The sequence below is a fragment of the Gymnodraco acuticeps genome, unplaced genomic scaffold (assembly GCF_902827175.1).
Source record: "Gymnodraco acuticeps unplaced genomic scaffold, fGymAcu1.1, whole genome shotgun sequence".
Taxonomy (NCBI): domain Eukaryota; kingdom Metazoa; phylum Chordata; class Actinopteri; order Perciformes; family Bathydraconidae; genus Gymnodraco; species Gymnodraco acuticeps.
This window is the reverse complement of record NW_022992129.1, coordinates 496,044-508,511: the sequence shown is the minus strand read 5'-3', so window position 1 is coordinate 508,511 and position 12,468 is coordinate 496,044. Positions and strand designations below refer to the sequence as shown.

The 12,468-nt window shown below is 40.8% G+C and overlaps 2 protein-coding genes across 2 annotated transcripts; both read left to right on the top strand.

The window, feature by feature from the left end:
• The first annotated feature begins 1,186 nt into the window (after positions 1 to 1,186).
• LOC117538114 (gamma-crystallin M3-like) lies at positions 1,187 to 2,128 on the top strand. The gene is made up of 3 exons (XM_034203653.1): positions 1,187 to 1,195; positions 1,299 to 1,547; positions 1,847 to 2,128. The coding sequence occupies exons 1-3, from the start codon at positions 1,187 to 1,189 to the stop codon at positions 2,126 to 2,128; spliced, it is 540 nt and encodes a 179-aa protein (XP_034059544.1).
• Positions 2,129 to 10,246: 8,118 nt separating this feature from the next.
• Positions 10,247 to 11,048, top strand: LOC117538125 (gamma-crystallin M3-like). Its single transcript, XM_034203668.1, has 3 exons — positions 10,247 to 10,255; positions 10,403 to 10,650; positions 10,753 to 11,048. The coding sequence occupies exons 1-3, from the start codon at positions 10,247 to 10,249 to the stop codon at positions 11,024 to 11,026; spliced, it is 531 nt and encodes a 176-aa protein (XP_034059559.1). The 3' UTR covers positions 11,027 to 11,048.
• Positions 11,049 to 12,468: the final 1,420 nt, after the last annotated feature.

Here is a 12,468-nt window from a genome sequence, read left to right as displayed (position 1 = left end):
ACGCATTTCACATACATATTCATCTGCTGACTATAACGTTATAAATTGTGATTAGAAAAAAAACTCTTAAAAGGGACATCCACTAAATTAACATAGCGTGCAGATTATTACCAAGTGAAAACATTTGTATACTATCCTCTGTGGCACTCAAAATAGTATTTAGGACATCAGCAGTTATGTATAAAGGGTAATGCATTTTTGTTCTTTACCTTTCATATAACCTGCTTCTTGAGAATCCTGCCGCTTAAGATATTTACAATTCTAAATAGCTTGAAACACCTTTTAGACCAATTTTAAATACCTCTGAGTAAACTTTTAACTCAGTTTTATACTGAATTTATTGCTAACTTTTTTTCCAATACGTTTAGCTAAAATTCTATATTATAATAATATAAAATATGCTTTTTAATGCTTCTTTTTTGTATGACATTACAATACATTGATGGAATGTAATGTCAGTATGTATACAATCTAAATGCATCTGCTTTTTACTTGAAGCTCTTATGAAGTTGTATGGTCTTCTCTTCTTTTTTTCTTGTTGTGGTGATCCACACCAATAATTAAATTGTATTCATTATATTGAATGACTATAAATTAAACAATACAAATTAATACAGTTAGATTAACAGTCTAATACAACTACAGTGTACAAATCCTTTACTTACCATAAAAGCAAAATTACCATTACCACAGTGTTGAAATCAAATACAATTCCGGCTATGCATGTCTTAAGTATTTACGGATGATAAGCAAAATGTACTGTTCTCTTAATTTACTTCTTTTTTTCCATAGCACTTTCCAAAACGTTTTATACAGCTCAGCAAATGGAGCAGAGCATAACATGCTGTATGTTCCCTATACACTTTTGAATTGTATGATAAATAAAAACAATATCCATAACAATATAGGTACAAGTACCTGTACTACTGTCACCTCTTAATACCGACAGCAACATGTCACCCACCTGTACCCCACAGCTGAGCCCATGCAGTTGGCACCGCACCAGATGCATACAGTCTAGAATAATAACCCAATTACAGACCGATTTAACAAACTGTTTAGTACACTGCTGAGTAAGATATTCAAAACAAGAGCTCTATAGATAATTTCGCTATCATAAAGGGTATAAAAGTGACACTGAGTGTCAGTACCGTTAGTACCGTCAGGAAAAGGAATGAACACCAAAATGGGCAGAGTAAGTGACCATTTTTATGATGTATCAGAAAGAAAAAAAAAAGTACATTTCAGATTATCTTGCACAGAGAAATCGTTTTTAGAATGTGTCGTTTAATTTTCAGATCATTTTCTACGAGGACAATAACTTCCAGGGTCGCTCCTATGAGACCAGCAGCGACTGTGCTGAGCTGACTTCCTACCTGAGCCGCTGCAACTCCTGCAGGGTGGAGAGCGGCTGCTTCATGGTGTACGAACGTCCAAACTACATGGGCCACCAGACGCTGGCGAGAAGGGGAGAGTACCCCGACAACCAGCGCCTGATGGGAATGAGCATGAGTGACTGCATTCGCTCCTGCCGCATGATCCCCACGGTATGCTCTTTGTGTTGTTGACATAGGGGGAAAAATATATAAACTTTTATTAGAAACTCTCAAAAACAGCTAAAAATGAAGGCAAGGCAAGTGTATCATTTTATAAAAATGAAATAATATAAGTTACAGTGGTGGGTAGGATGATTAGGTGTTTGTTTTAATAAAGGGCAGCAGCAAATGGAAAATGTATACAGTCTTGATTCTGAAGAAGTGAGAGTTGCACCAGACCTGGGACATTGATCCAGATTTTTGAAACCGTTTTTTTAATATCTTCTGTCTCTTTGCATCTTGTTTTACAGCACAAAGGCCAGTTCAGGATGAGGATGTATGAGAGGGAGAACTTCAGAGGCCAAATGAATGAGCTGTTGGACGACTGCGACTCCATCCAGGATCGTTTCCGCATGTCCGACTGCCAGTCTGCTCATGTGATGGACGGCCACTGGCTGCTGTACGAACAGCCCCAATACAAAGGAAGGATGCTGTACCTTAGGCCCGGAGAGTACAGGAGCATGAGAGATATGGGAACAGGTCCCATGGACATGAGGATCGGATCCATGCGACGTATCATGGACTCCTGTTAAAGAACAGAACAGGCCCGAGGCTTTAAAATGTCCACAACAAAATGTAATAAAGAATGTATCAATTTATGATTGAGGTACCAGACATCCACCAGTGAGACTGGAAGACGTTTTTGGCACAACATTTGACAATAAATTGCATTATTTTCCAGCATCCAGCTGTATGTCAAAGGACAGTTTGGGCTGTGGTTGATGCTGCTATTTTATTAAATCAAGACTTCCTTCTACCTTTGAAATGTGTTATGTCATATATGATGCTTGTGACATTAAAGATGAAAGCAAAATGAAAATGATGACACTGTGCACGATTTTCTACATGTTTCCTGAAATGTCAGCATTGATAGAAGATGACAACAATTAGATTTAGTGTTAACAATTGTAGATTCTAAATAGAAATATATGAGGCCATTTTTCTACTAGCACGTACACTGAACAAAAATATAAATGCAACACTTTTGTTTTTGCTCCCATTTTTCATGAGATGAACTCAAAGATCTAAAACATTTTCTATATACACAAAATAACCATTTCTCTCAAATATTGTTCACAAATCTGAAAAGATCTGTGATAGTGAGCACTTCTCCTTTGCCGAGATAATCCATCCCACCTCACAGGTGTGGCATCAAGATGCTGATTAGACAGCATGATTATTGCACAGGTGTGCCTTAGGCTGGCCACAATAAAAGGCCACTCTGAAACGTGCAGTTTTGCTTTATTGGGGGGGTCTGGGGGGGTCCGAAAACCAGTCAGTATCTGGTGTGACCACCATTTGCCTCACGCAGTGCAACACATCTCCTTCGCATAGAGTTGATCAGGTTGTTGATTGTGGCCTGTGGAATGTTGGTCCACTCCTCTTCAATGGCTGTGCGAAGTTGCTGGATATTGGCAGGAACTGGAACGCGCTGTCGTATACGCCGTTCCAGAGCATCCCAAACATGCTCAATGGGTGACATGTCCGGTGAGTATGCTGGCCATGCAAGAACTGGGATGTTTTCAGCCTCCAGGAATTGTGTACAGATCCTTGCAACATGGGGCCGTGCATTATCATGCTGCAACATGAGGTGATGGTCGTGGATGAATGGCACAACAATGGGCCTCAGGATCTCGTCACGGTATCTCTGTGCATTCACAATGCCATCAATAAAATGCACCTGTGTTCGTCGTCCATAATCATGCTGTCTGATCAGCATCTTGATATGCCACACCTGTGAGGTGGGATGGATTATCTCTGCAAAGGAGAAGTGCTCACGATCACAGATTTTTTCAGATTTGTGAACAATATTTGAGAGAAATGGTTATTTTGTGTATATAGAAAATGTTTTAGATCTTTGGGTTCATCTCATGAAAAATGGGAGCAAAAACCAAAGTGTTGCATTTATATTTTTGTTCATGGTAAATATTAAGTTTGGAAGTTGATAGTGTTGAAATTACATTAACACTAATTTTCACAGCATTCATGATTGACCGGTCATAGGAAGATATTGCAAAAAACATCTTAAATTCTATTTTCACAGCAATCTAAAACAGGGATATTTTTTACTTAGCTTTTCTACTATGACCAGTCAACCTGTCTACTCGAATATAAGGTATATTGTCAGGGTCTTCATATTAAATATTTTGAACCTAAAATATGTCAACTGGATGTTCTCATTGAATAAAGTCTCACCATCTCCCTACAGTTCAAAGGTTTTTTAAGGATACGAAACCTTTTGATTTGTTGATAAAAATGATAATATGCTGAATAAACAAAACAAAAAATATAGGAACAACGAACCATACTGAGCCATATTTGCATTATAATATAAAATGGATATTATGACTAAGAATAAAAAATGTTTTCGACTGAAATAAAGACTATAAATATATCACTGATGAGGTAGTCTGTGCAGTTTCTGTATAATATGTGTACAATCATGTACATTCACATTTGTGCTGAATGATATTCTCTTGATAAAACAAACATTGGTCTTTTGAATTAAAGTCAATTTCATGAAAAAAAAAAAAAAAGTTAAGAGCAGCAGTCTAATTACTTAAAGGACACCTATCATGCTATATATGAACAATATATTGTAGGGCCATACCTATATAAAGTATATAAATATAGTTTTTTTTTCAAAATACCAAAAAGATCCTGAATTTTAGCCATGCCTCATTTAGCTCTATTTACTCTTTCCAGCGCTGTTTTTGCAGGGGGCTGATTCTGTGAGCTGCAGCTGACCATGCCCCCCTGCAGGAGAGGGGAGCGTGCTTTGAGATCAGCTGCTAGGCTGCAGCAGGGAGAAGAGGGGGAGAAAAATAGATCTCCGTCCACCGTGTTTTATTCTTATTGAAGTAAGAAGAGAAGTAATGGGGCAGAAACCCTCCTTTTTACGCAGCGGTCCAGACATAGACATCAAACGGCGACACATATTCAGTTACTTTGGCATTAGGGCAGGGATATCTAGATACTTTCCAAGGTTTGACATAATGAATTGTGCTACTTTTAAAGCAAGCAACAATGTTTTCAAATCTGTAATCAAAAAGCTCCTCAAAAACACTATAGAAGCAGTTCCTGCCATTGCTACGTTAGTTCAAACAGTAACAATGGACTATTTTTCTTAGCGGATGCATGTCAATTTAAATCAATACATACAACTATTTTTTAAATCAATAAAATAATTTTCTAAATCCATAAAACATTTCAATTAATATTGGGAGTCATGTCGTTACTTTGTCGAAAATGTGGCCATGTAATAAGCGGGATAATGTGCACATTGCATAATGTGCCTTCATGCCGATCTAGATCCCTCCGCGTGGGGCTCCTGATCAGCCTGTCAGTGTTATTTTCCCCATAATGACCGCGTCGCTGCACATTATCCCTTACATATGATTATATAGAGTCATTATTAATTTGTTTTAAAGCAGGAGGCGCAAAAGCTTGCCTCGGGGAGGGAGAAAAAGAGCCACAGCGGAGAATAAACAGAAGGGCAACCATGGCAACCATGCAAGGGAAGTCTTCTTCGCTGCTTTTGTGGCAGACTACAGCGCCTGGCATATGTACTCAGTGGCGAGCCGTCAGGGCCCTCTAGGCCCTCTGTGAGGGCCTAGGATATTCTAAAAAATAATATTTGAAAACATTAAAAAAAAAACATTTTTTTTTAAATATTATTTGTTGTTGTTGTTGTTGTTGTTGTTAAATGTTTCATTAGTTCAACCTAAATAACTTGATTTAATTGTATTTAAAATAACATTTCCAAAGAAATAAATCCTTCGAATCTGCCTGTTCAGTTTGTGTTGGAATGTGAAGGGTTAAATGCCGTCTCTGCGAGTTATGTGAAGACGGGAGAGCTTGTTGGTCCCTCTCTACATTCACAGAGGGCCAGCTATAGTAACTGAACGAGAGAGTAATGTCAAATGACAGTACAATTGACCAATCATATCTTCCCTCTAAATGGGTGGGCTTTATTTTTGCAGACTTTATGACAAGTTCCGCCTGCTGTGAGGTCTATGCAAGTGGTGCAGTGACGCATCCTAAAACCCGGAAGTAAGCCGCGCTCGGATTCCCTCGACAGAAAGCAATGGGATTTCTCCATAGGATTTTGGAAAATAGCTTGAAATAAGGTCTGTGGAAAACGAACATGTTTGATAAATGCACGTTTTGTTCAGCCGGATAATATCCACATGTCTACCCTACTTTTATTATTTTCGAGTCATAAATCTAATCGATAGATTTATGATTAGCATAAGTTCGTTCATGATGGCTCACGTTAGTAATAGTGATTACATCGTTTCGAAATTATTAACCAGTCATTTTCAAGATTGAGTTACAATGATAAACTGGAGTGGCAAAGTATCAGCTGCATGACCCCGCCATCAAGTACTTCATCCAAAAGGAGGAGAGGATGGACTTTGTGTTTCAGTGATTTGATCATCAAAGGTAGGCCTAAGTCATTTTCAATATGGGCCGGTATAAAAGTCACGGCTCGCCACTGTATGTACTACAGTGTCTCCAGCGCTTTCGAGCAGCAATGGCCGGCCGTGGCCCAACCTCTCATTCCCCTGATAGGTGGAGAATTGACCAATAGCCGTAGCGCCACTTTACTGATGTCAATAAAGTGTTCAAATCTGGATCAGTCTGTATCAGATCCGTGGCAGCCCCTTTTTTAGAGATTTGGGTATGGAGGAAAATAGAGAGGGTTGTGTTTTCTGACACTTGGTGAGTTCCCTGGAACACCGGGGAGGACACATATTCATGTATAAAAGACGTACAAAAGTGCATTTTGCATGATAGGTCCCCTTTAAATAGGCTTAATTGTTACACTGGACAGGGCACATTAATACAGGGCACACAAATGAATGGTTGTACTTATCTTTGAGATTCCAGACACATAAAAAACGAGGGACATAGTGTTGTGGCAGAGTCATTCTTTGGCGGGGGCTCTAAGGCCCCCCCCCCTGCCTCCACGCGTCCTTTTGTGAATGGGTCAGATTAACAGAGGAAGAATTCACAGCAACCATTGGTAAGGTTATAACAAATATGCTGATTTAATGGCAACAGACACAATAACACCATTTCACGAAGTAATCCGGATTACTCCGGCCCTGATTCCTCCCGCTGGGAACTCTTACTTACTCGTCTTGGCAGCAGGAAAAAGAGAACGAACACCAGGACTCAACAGGAGATATTGTAAAAACAACAGGAGGAGCTGTGTGCATGGTCCTCCCATACAGGTAATCTATTGGCCCATTTACAAACGATGGGCTTTCGTAGCGTATCAGCGCGCGCCAGCCGAGATGATCCGGAAACAGTCTTAGTTTGAAGCAAAAACATCTGGTATTTCAGCAGGTTTCACGCACACACATTCTACCCTCTGCTGTCGATAGCATATGTCTATATAAGGGTATTTCCTCTCTGTCCCCTCCACTTCTCATATCTCCAGCTTCTTGTTCATATAAACTGCTACTATTAAATACAAAGTAATTAAGTACACACATGAATATATAAAAACACACTTCTTATATATCAGGGGACATTAAGATGAATATACCAAAAATACGCTGTATCCAACTTTCACTTCAAACTTTCAAGTTACTTCAATTTTCCCTCAATTCCTCAACAATAGTTAGAAAAAGAGAAGCTCAGTTCAGTTCAATCATTGTACTAGGCACTGCCTTAAGTCCAGAAAGAGGGCATAAGGTCACACCAGGTCACAATGTTAGTGGCTTCACCAGTTTTTGACATGTTTCTATTTGTGCGTAAAGTCTTCTTTCCATTGTTCGTACAGCATGAATCACCTGAAACTCTTAATTCACCTCATCCACCCGCATCCAAAATTGATTTATGATCAGAGCAACAGTTACACTGTTACAAATTTGAACTAATTAGAAAAAAAAGAAGTCCTTCTAGAATTGGGTTCCAAAACCAAGATCAAAATTGGTCAAGTGTACTGTCATTAAACTCAAAAGGTTAACAAATAATATTGTTTAAAATTATAAAGAACTATTCAAATAAAATGTTTAACAAATATGATCAAATGGGAAAAATGTTAGTTAGGTAAAAAAGTTTTCCAAACATAAATTACTCAATATTGTATGAAAACTACAAATAAAAAAGCATAATCCATCCATCCATCTTCTCCCGCTTATCCGTGGTCGGGTCGCGGGGGTAGCAGTTCCAGCAGAGAGCCCCAAACGTTCTTTTCCCTGGCCACATCAACCAGCTGGGGGACCACTGGGGGATCCCAAGGCGCTCCCAGGCCAGCGAAGAGATATAATCCCTCCACCTGGTCCTAGGTCTACCCCTTGGTCTCTTCCCAGCTGGACGTGCCTGGAACACCTCCCTAGGGAGGCGCCCAGGTGGCATCATTACTAGGTGCCCGAACCACCTCAACTGGCTCCTTTCGTCGCGAAGGAGGAGCGGTTCAACTCCGAGTCCCTCCCGGATGACTGAACTTCTCACATTACATTGCATTTAGCTCTCACCTTATCCCTAAGGGAGACACCAGCCACCCTGCGGAGAAAACCCATCTCGGCCGCTTGTATCCGCGATCTCGTTCTTTCGGTCATGACCCATCCTTCATGACCATAGGTGAGGGTAGGAACCAAAATGGCCCAGTAGACAGAGAGCTTTGCCTTCTGGCTCAACTCCCTTTTCGTCACAACGGTGCGGTAAAGCGACTGCAGTACCGCTCCCGCTGCTCCGATTTTCCGGCCCATCTCACGCTCCATTGTTCCCTCACTTGAGAACAAGACCCTGATATATTTGAACTCCTTCACTTGGGGTAAGGACTCATTCCCAAATTGGAGTGGATAGTCCATCGGTTTCCTGCTGAGAACCATGGCCTCTGATTTGGAGGTGCTGATCCTCATCCCAGCCACTTCACACTCGGTTGCGAACCGATCCAGTGAGTGCTGAAGGTCGCAGACCGATGAAGCCATTAGAACCACATCATCTGCAAAAAGCAGTGGTGCAATCCTTAGTCCACCAAACTGCAGACCCCCTCCCCCACGACTACGCCTCGAAATCCGATCCATGTATATTACAAACAGGATTGGTGACAAAGCGCAGCCCTGGCGGAGGCCAACCCTCACCGGAAATGGGTTCGACTTACTGCCGAGGACCCGGACACAGCTCTCGCTTTGGGAGTACAGAGATTGGATGGCCCTGAGTAGAGACCCCCTCACCACATACTCCCGCAGCACCTCCCACAGTAAATCCCTGGGAACTCGGTCATACGCCTTCTCCAAGTCTACAAAACACATGTAGACCGGATAAGCGTACTCCCAGGTCCCCTCCAGGATCCTTGCGAGAGTAAAAAGCTGATCCGTCGTTCCACGACCAGGACGGAATCCGCATTGTTCCTCCTCAATCTGAGGTTCGACAATCGGCCTGACCCTCCTTTCGAGTACCTTAGAGTAAACTTTCCGGGGAGGCTGAGTAGTGTGATGCCTCTGTAATTGGCACACACCCTCTGATCCCCCTTTTTGAAAAGGGGACCCACCACCCCGGTCTGCCACTCCTTCGGTACTGTTTCCGACTTCCACGCAACGTTGATGAGACGTGTCAACCATGACAGTCCCTCAACACCCAGAGCCTTCAGCATTTCTGGGCGGATCTCATCCACCCCCGGGGCTTTGCCACTGTGGAGTTGTTTGACGACCTCAGTGACCTCCCCCCGGGAGATTGGTGTTGATCCCCCGTCATACTCCAGCTCTGCCTCTAACATAGAGGGCGGAGTTGTCGGGTTCAGGAGTTCCTCAAAGTGTTCCTTCCAACGCCCTAACACTCCATCAGTTGAGGTCAACAACGTCCCATCCTTACTGTACACAGCTTGGATGGTCCCCTGCTTCCCCCTCCTGCGGTGTCGGACAGTTTTCCAGAACAACTTTGGTGCCGCCCGAAAGTCCTTTTCCATGTCTTCTCCGAACTTCTCCCACACCCGCGGCCACGGCTGAGGCAAAAAAAAAGCATAATCTGATTGGTTATTCCTCTAGCTACTATTTTTCACTTCACTCAAGAAGAACTCACTAAATGCTCACAACCATAATAATGTTAACTTATCTCTATATAAAACTACAACATTGGTGTACGCCTCTATAAAAGCGTATAAAAGGTTACCCCAACAGAACTTTATAAGGCAACACAATAGGTTTATTAAAATGTAAAACATTATATGTATAAATCCAAATATTACCGGATGTATCCTTTTAATTAGATTGTTAAAGTCACATCGTCCTTAGCCAGATAATTAATTTACATTGCCTCTATTATCAGATTTTTAAGAATTGATGTTGAATTATATTTGAAGAACATATTTCTAATCATTTTGAAAATCAAGTGAAATATCCAGTACACTGTGAAAGATAATGATGGAAGTAATATTACGGTTGGAAGCTTTTCTTTATATGTTGGACAACAATACTGTATGTGTACAGTACATGAATTTCCACCAGAGGTATAGTGCTAAATAACTGTTCAGCACCCTTACTGCTCGTGCTTCTATGGCATGTGGCTGACTCAGTGGTTTGCACAATAGCAGCCCTACATCATTTTTCACATTGAGCAAGTATAAAAGTTACGGTTACCAGCTACACAGCAGCCACAGCTCAGTCCAGAGGACCAACCAAATAGAAATCATGACCATGGGCAAGGTAGGTACTGGCAGTGATTCAGTCAACAAAAAAAACACTTCAATCCAAAATGTATAAAGCTTGTTATTAATTCTCGTTGGACAGTAATTCAAATCCTTCTCAGAGCTCACTGAAAATAATAAAAATGAATCATTGTTGTTTTTTTAGATAATTTTCTATGAGGACAGGAACTTCCAGGGTAGTCAATATGAGACCAGCAGCGACTGCCCTGAGCTGACCTCCTACCTGACCAGGTGTCACTCCTGCAGGGTGGAGAGCGGCAGCTTCATGGTCTACGACCGCCCCAACTACATGGGAAACCAGTACTTCATGAAGAGGGGCGAGTACTCCGACTACATGAGCGTGATGGGAATGTCCGACTGCATCAGGTCTTGCCGTACCATCCCCATGGTACAGTAGGATATTCATCCTCTTCAAAGATATTCCCTTCAGATTTATTTGAATGTTTTTCTGATCTTCTGTATCTACTTTTCTCAAACATTTCCTCAACAGCACAGAGGATCCTACAAGATGAGGATCTACGAGAAAGAGAACTTCGGTGGTCAGATGAATGAGATGAATGAGGACTGCAACAACATCCAGGAGCGTTACCGCATGTCCGACTGCCAGTCCTGCAACGTGATGGACGGAAACTGGCTGATGTACGAGCAGCCCAACTTCAGAGGCAAGATGATGTACATGAGGCCCGGAGAGTACAAGAGCTTCAGGGAGATGGGCATGAATGACCAGAGGTTCATGAGCATGAGGCGTATCATGGATTCCTGCAACTAAATGTTTGCAAAAATCTGCTAAATAAAATCGTTCCATTCTTCTATTTTGACTTTGACGTTCACTGGTTGTCTGGGGAAGTACAGGAGGCAATATCAATGGAGATGAGATGTGCATCAGGGTTGTAAATTATCATAAGGCCCATTTCTATGAGTGGTAAACTTTCATGCATATAATAACTGCATAACAATACAAATTAGAAATGGTCAAATTGGTTTCAAGAGTCTTGTTCTAATTGTTGCTCAATCAGTTCTACTAGTATTTTATTTGCCTTTTCCCCCATGTATGATATTCCATGTGTTACTTTATGTTGACCAATCGGAGAAAAGAACACAGAGGCAAAATAATGATGTGGGTGTTGCCAACAGGATACACACTTCTTTGTACAAACTGATTCATTCATATTTACATTATTGTTCTCAAAAGTTGGTCTCTAGTCCCTTATTCCTAATGACATCACGTAGGTAGTGAAACACACTAAGCTGTGATTAGTTCGGGGCCAACTTGTAGTCTATTAGGTCTCTCAGAAGAGTCACAGCAAGAATTGGATCACCCTACAATTGCATAATCTGACACAGTGACAATTTTACCAGATACAAATGTTGTGTAGTCTGAAAGTAAGAATAAGTTGTTATAGATAAGAAAACTGAAAACAAAACAGAACTAATATACAAGCCATCATTTTTATTCATAGACTAATGGGAAACAGTTATAAAGATTGACCTACAATAATTACCCATGTGCTTCTGTTTGTCGATGAGAGAGTGTCTATGTTGCAAATAATGGGCCTTCAAAACAATGAACATTTTTATTTGAGATAATGGGCTGTCGGGCATATTGTTTTGGCTTTTGGTCCGAAGGGCCTTTTTTCAACTCTTGATGTTTTGGGATAATGGGCAGTCAGAACAATAACATGTCACCAAACTTTGACTTCAGTAAATGTCGATCTGTAATTGTGGGTATGCTCCCCCCACACCCTATATAATTCCCAAGTTAAATAAGAAAAGCTGTTAATTTCAGACATTTATTTTAAATAATATCGACAATTTACCTTTTAACATAAAAACAAGAGTATCCTTAATAAATAAACAATTGTATAGGTTTATGTTTTGGCCCTCAATTGCAATGATTCTTAATGAGAGGTTCATTCAATCAGTTGAGTATGACAACTGCCTCCAAACTTTGATACCCTCATGAGTCTCAGTCGAGATTCAACATACTGAACAATAGCTGCTTAATTAGTCTTCTATTTATCCATAATTTAACAAACTAATGGGATCAATTAATCATTTAGGTAATAACTTGGGTATGAAATCATAGTTACTGGCAAAAACAAAAAAATGTGTTTACATTTGCTACCTTCAGTGGAAATGTTCAGTGTTAGCTGTTAGTCAGGCTGACTGCATTTAAACCTTACGCTAGATATTTTTAAAGTATTTTGTGCT

Coding starts and splice junctions, on each gene's coding strand:
- LOC117538114 (XM_034203653.1), top strand. Junction 1,548..1,846: donor CCTGCCGCATGATCCCCACG/GTATGCTCTTTG, acceptor CTTGTTTTACAG/CACAAAGGCCAGTTCAGGAT.
- LOC117538125 (XM_034203668.1), top strand. Junction 10,651..10,752: donor CGTACCATCCCCATGGTACA/GTAGGATATTCA, acceptor TCAACAGCACAG/AGGATCCTACAAGATGAGGA.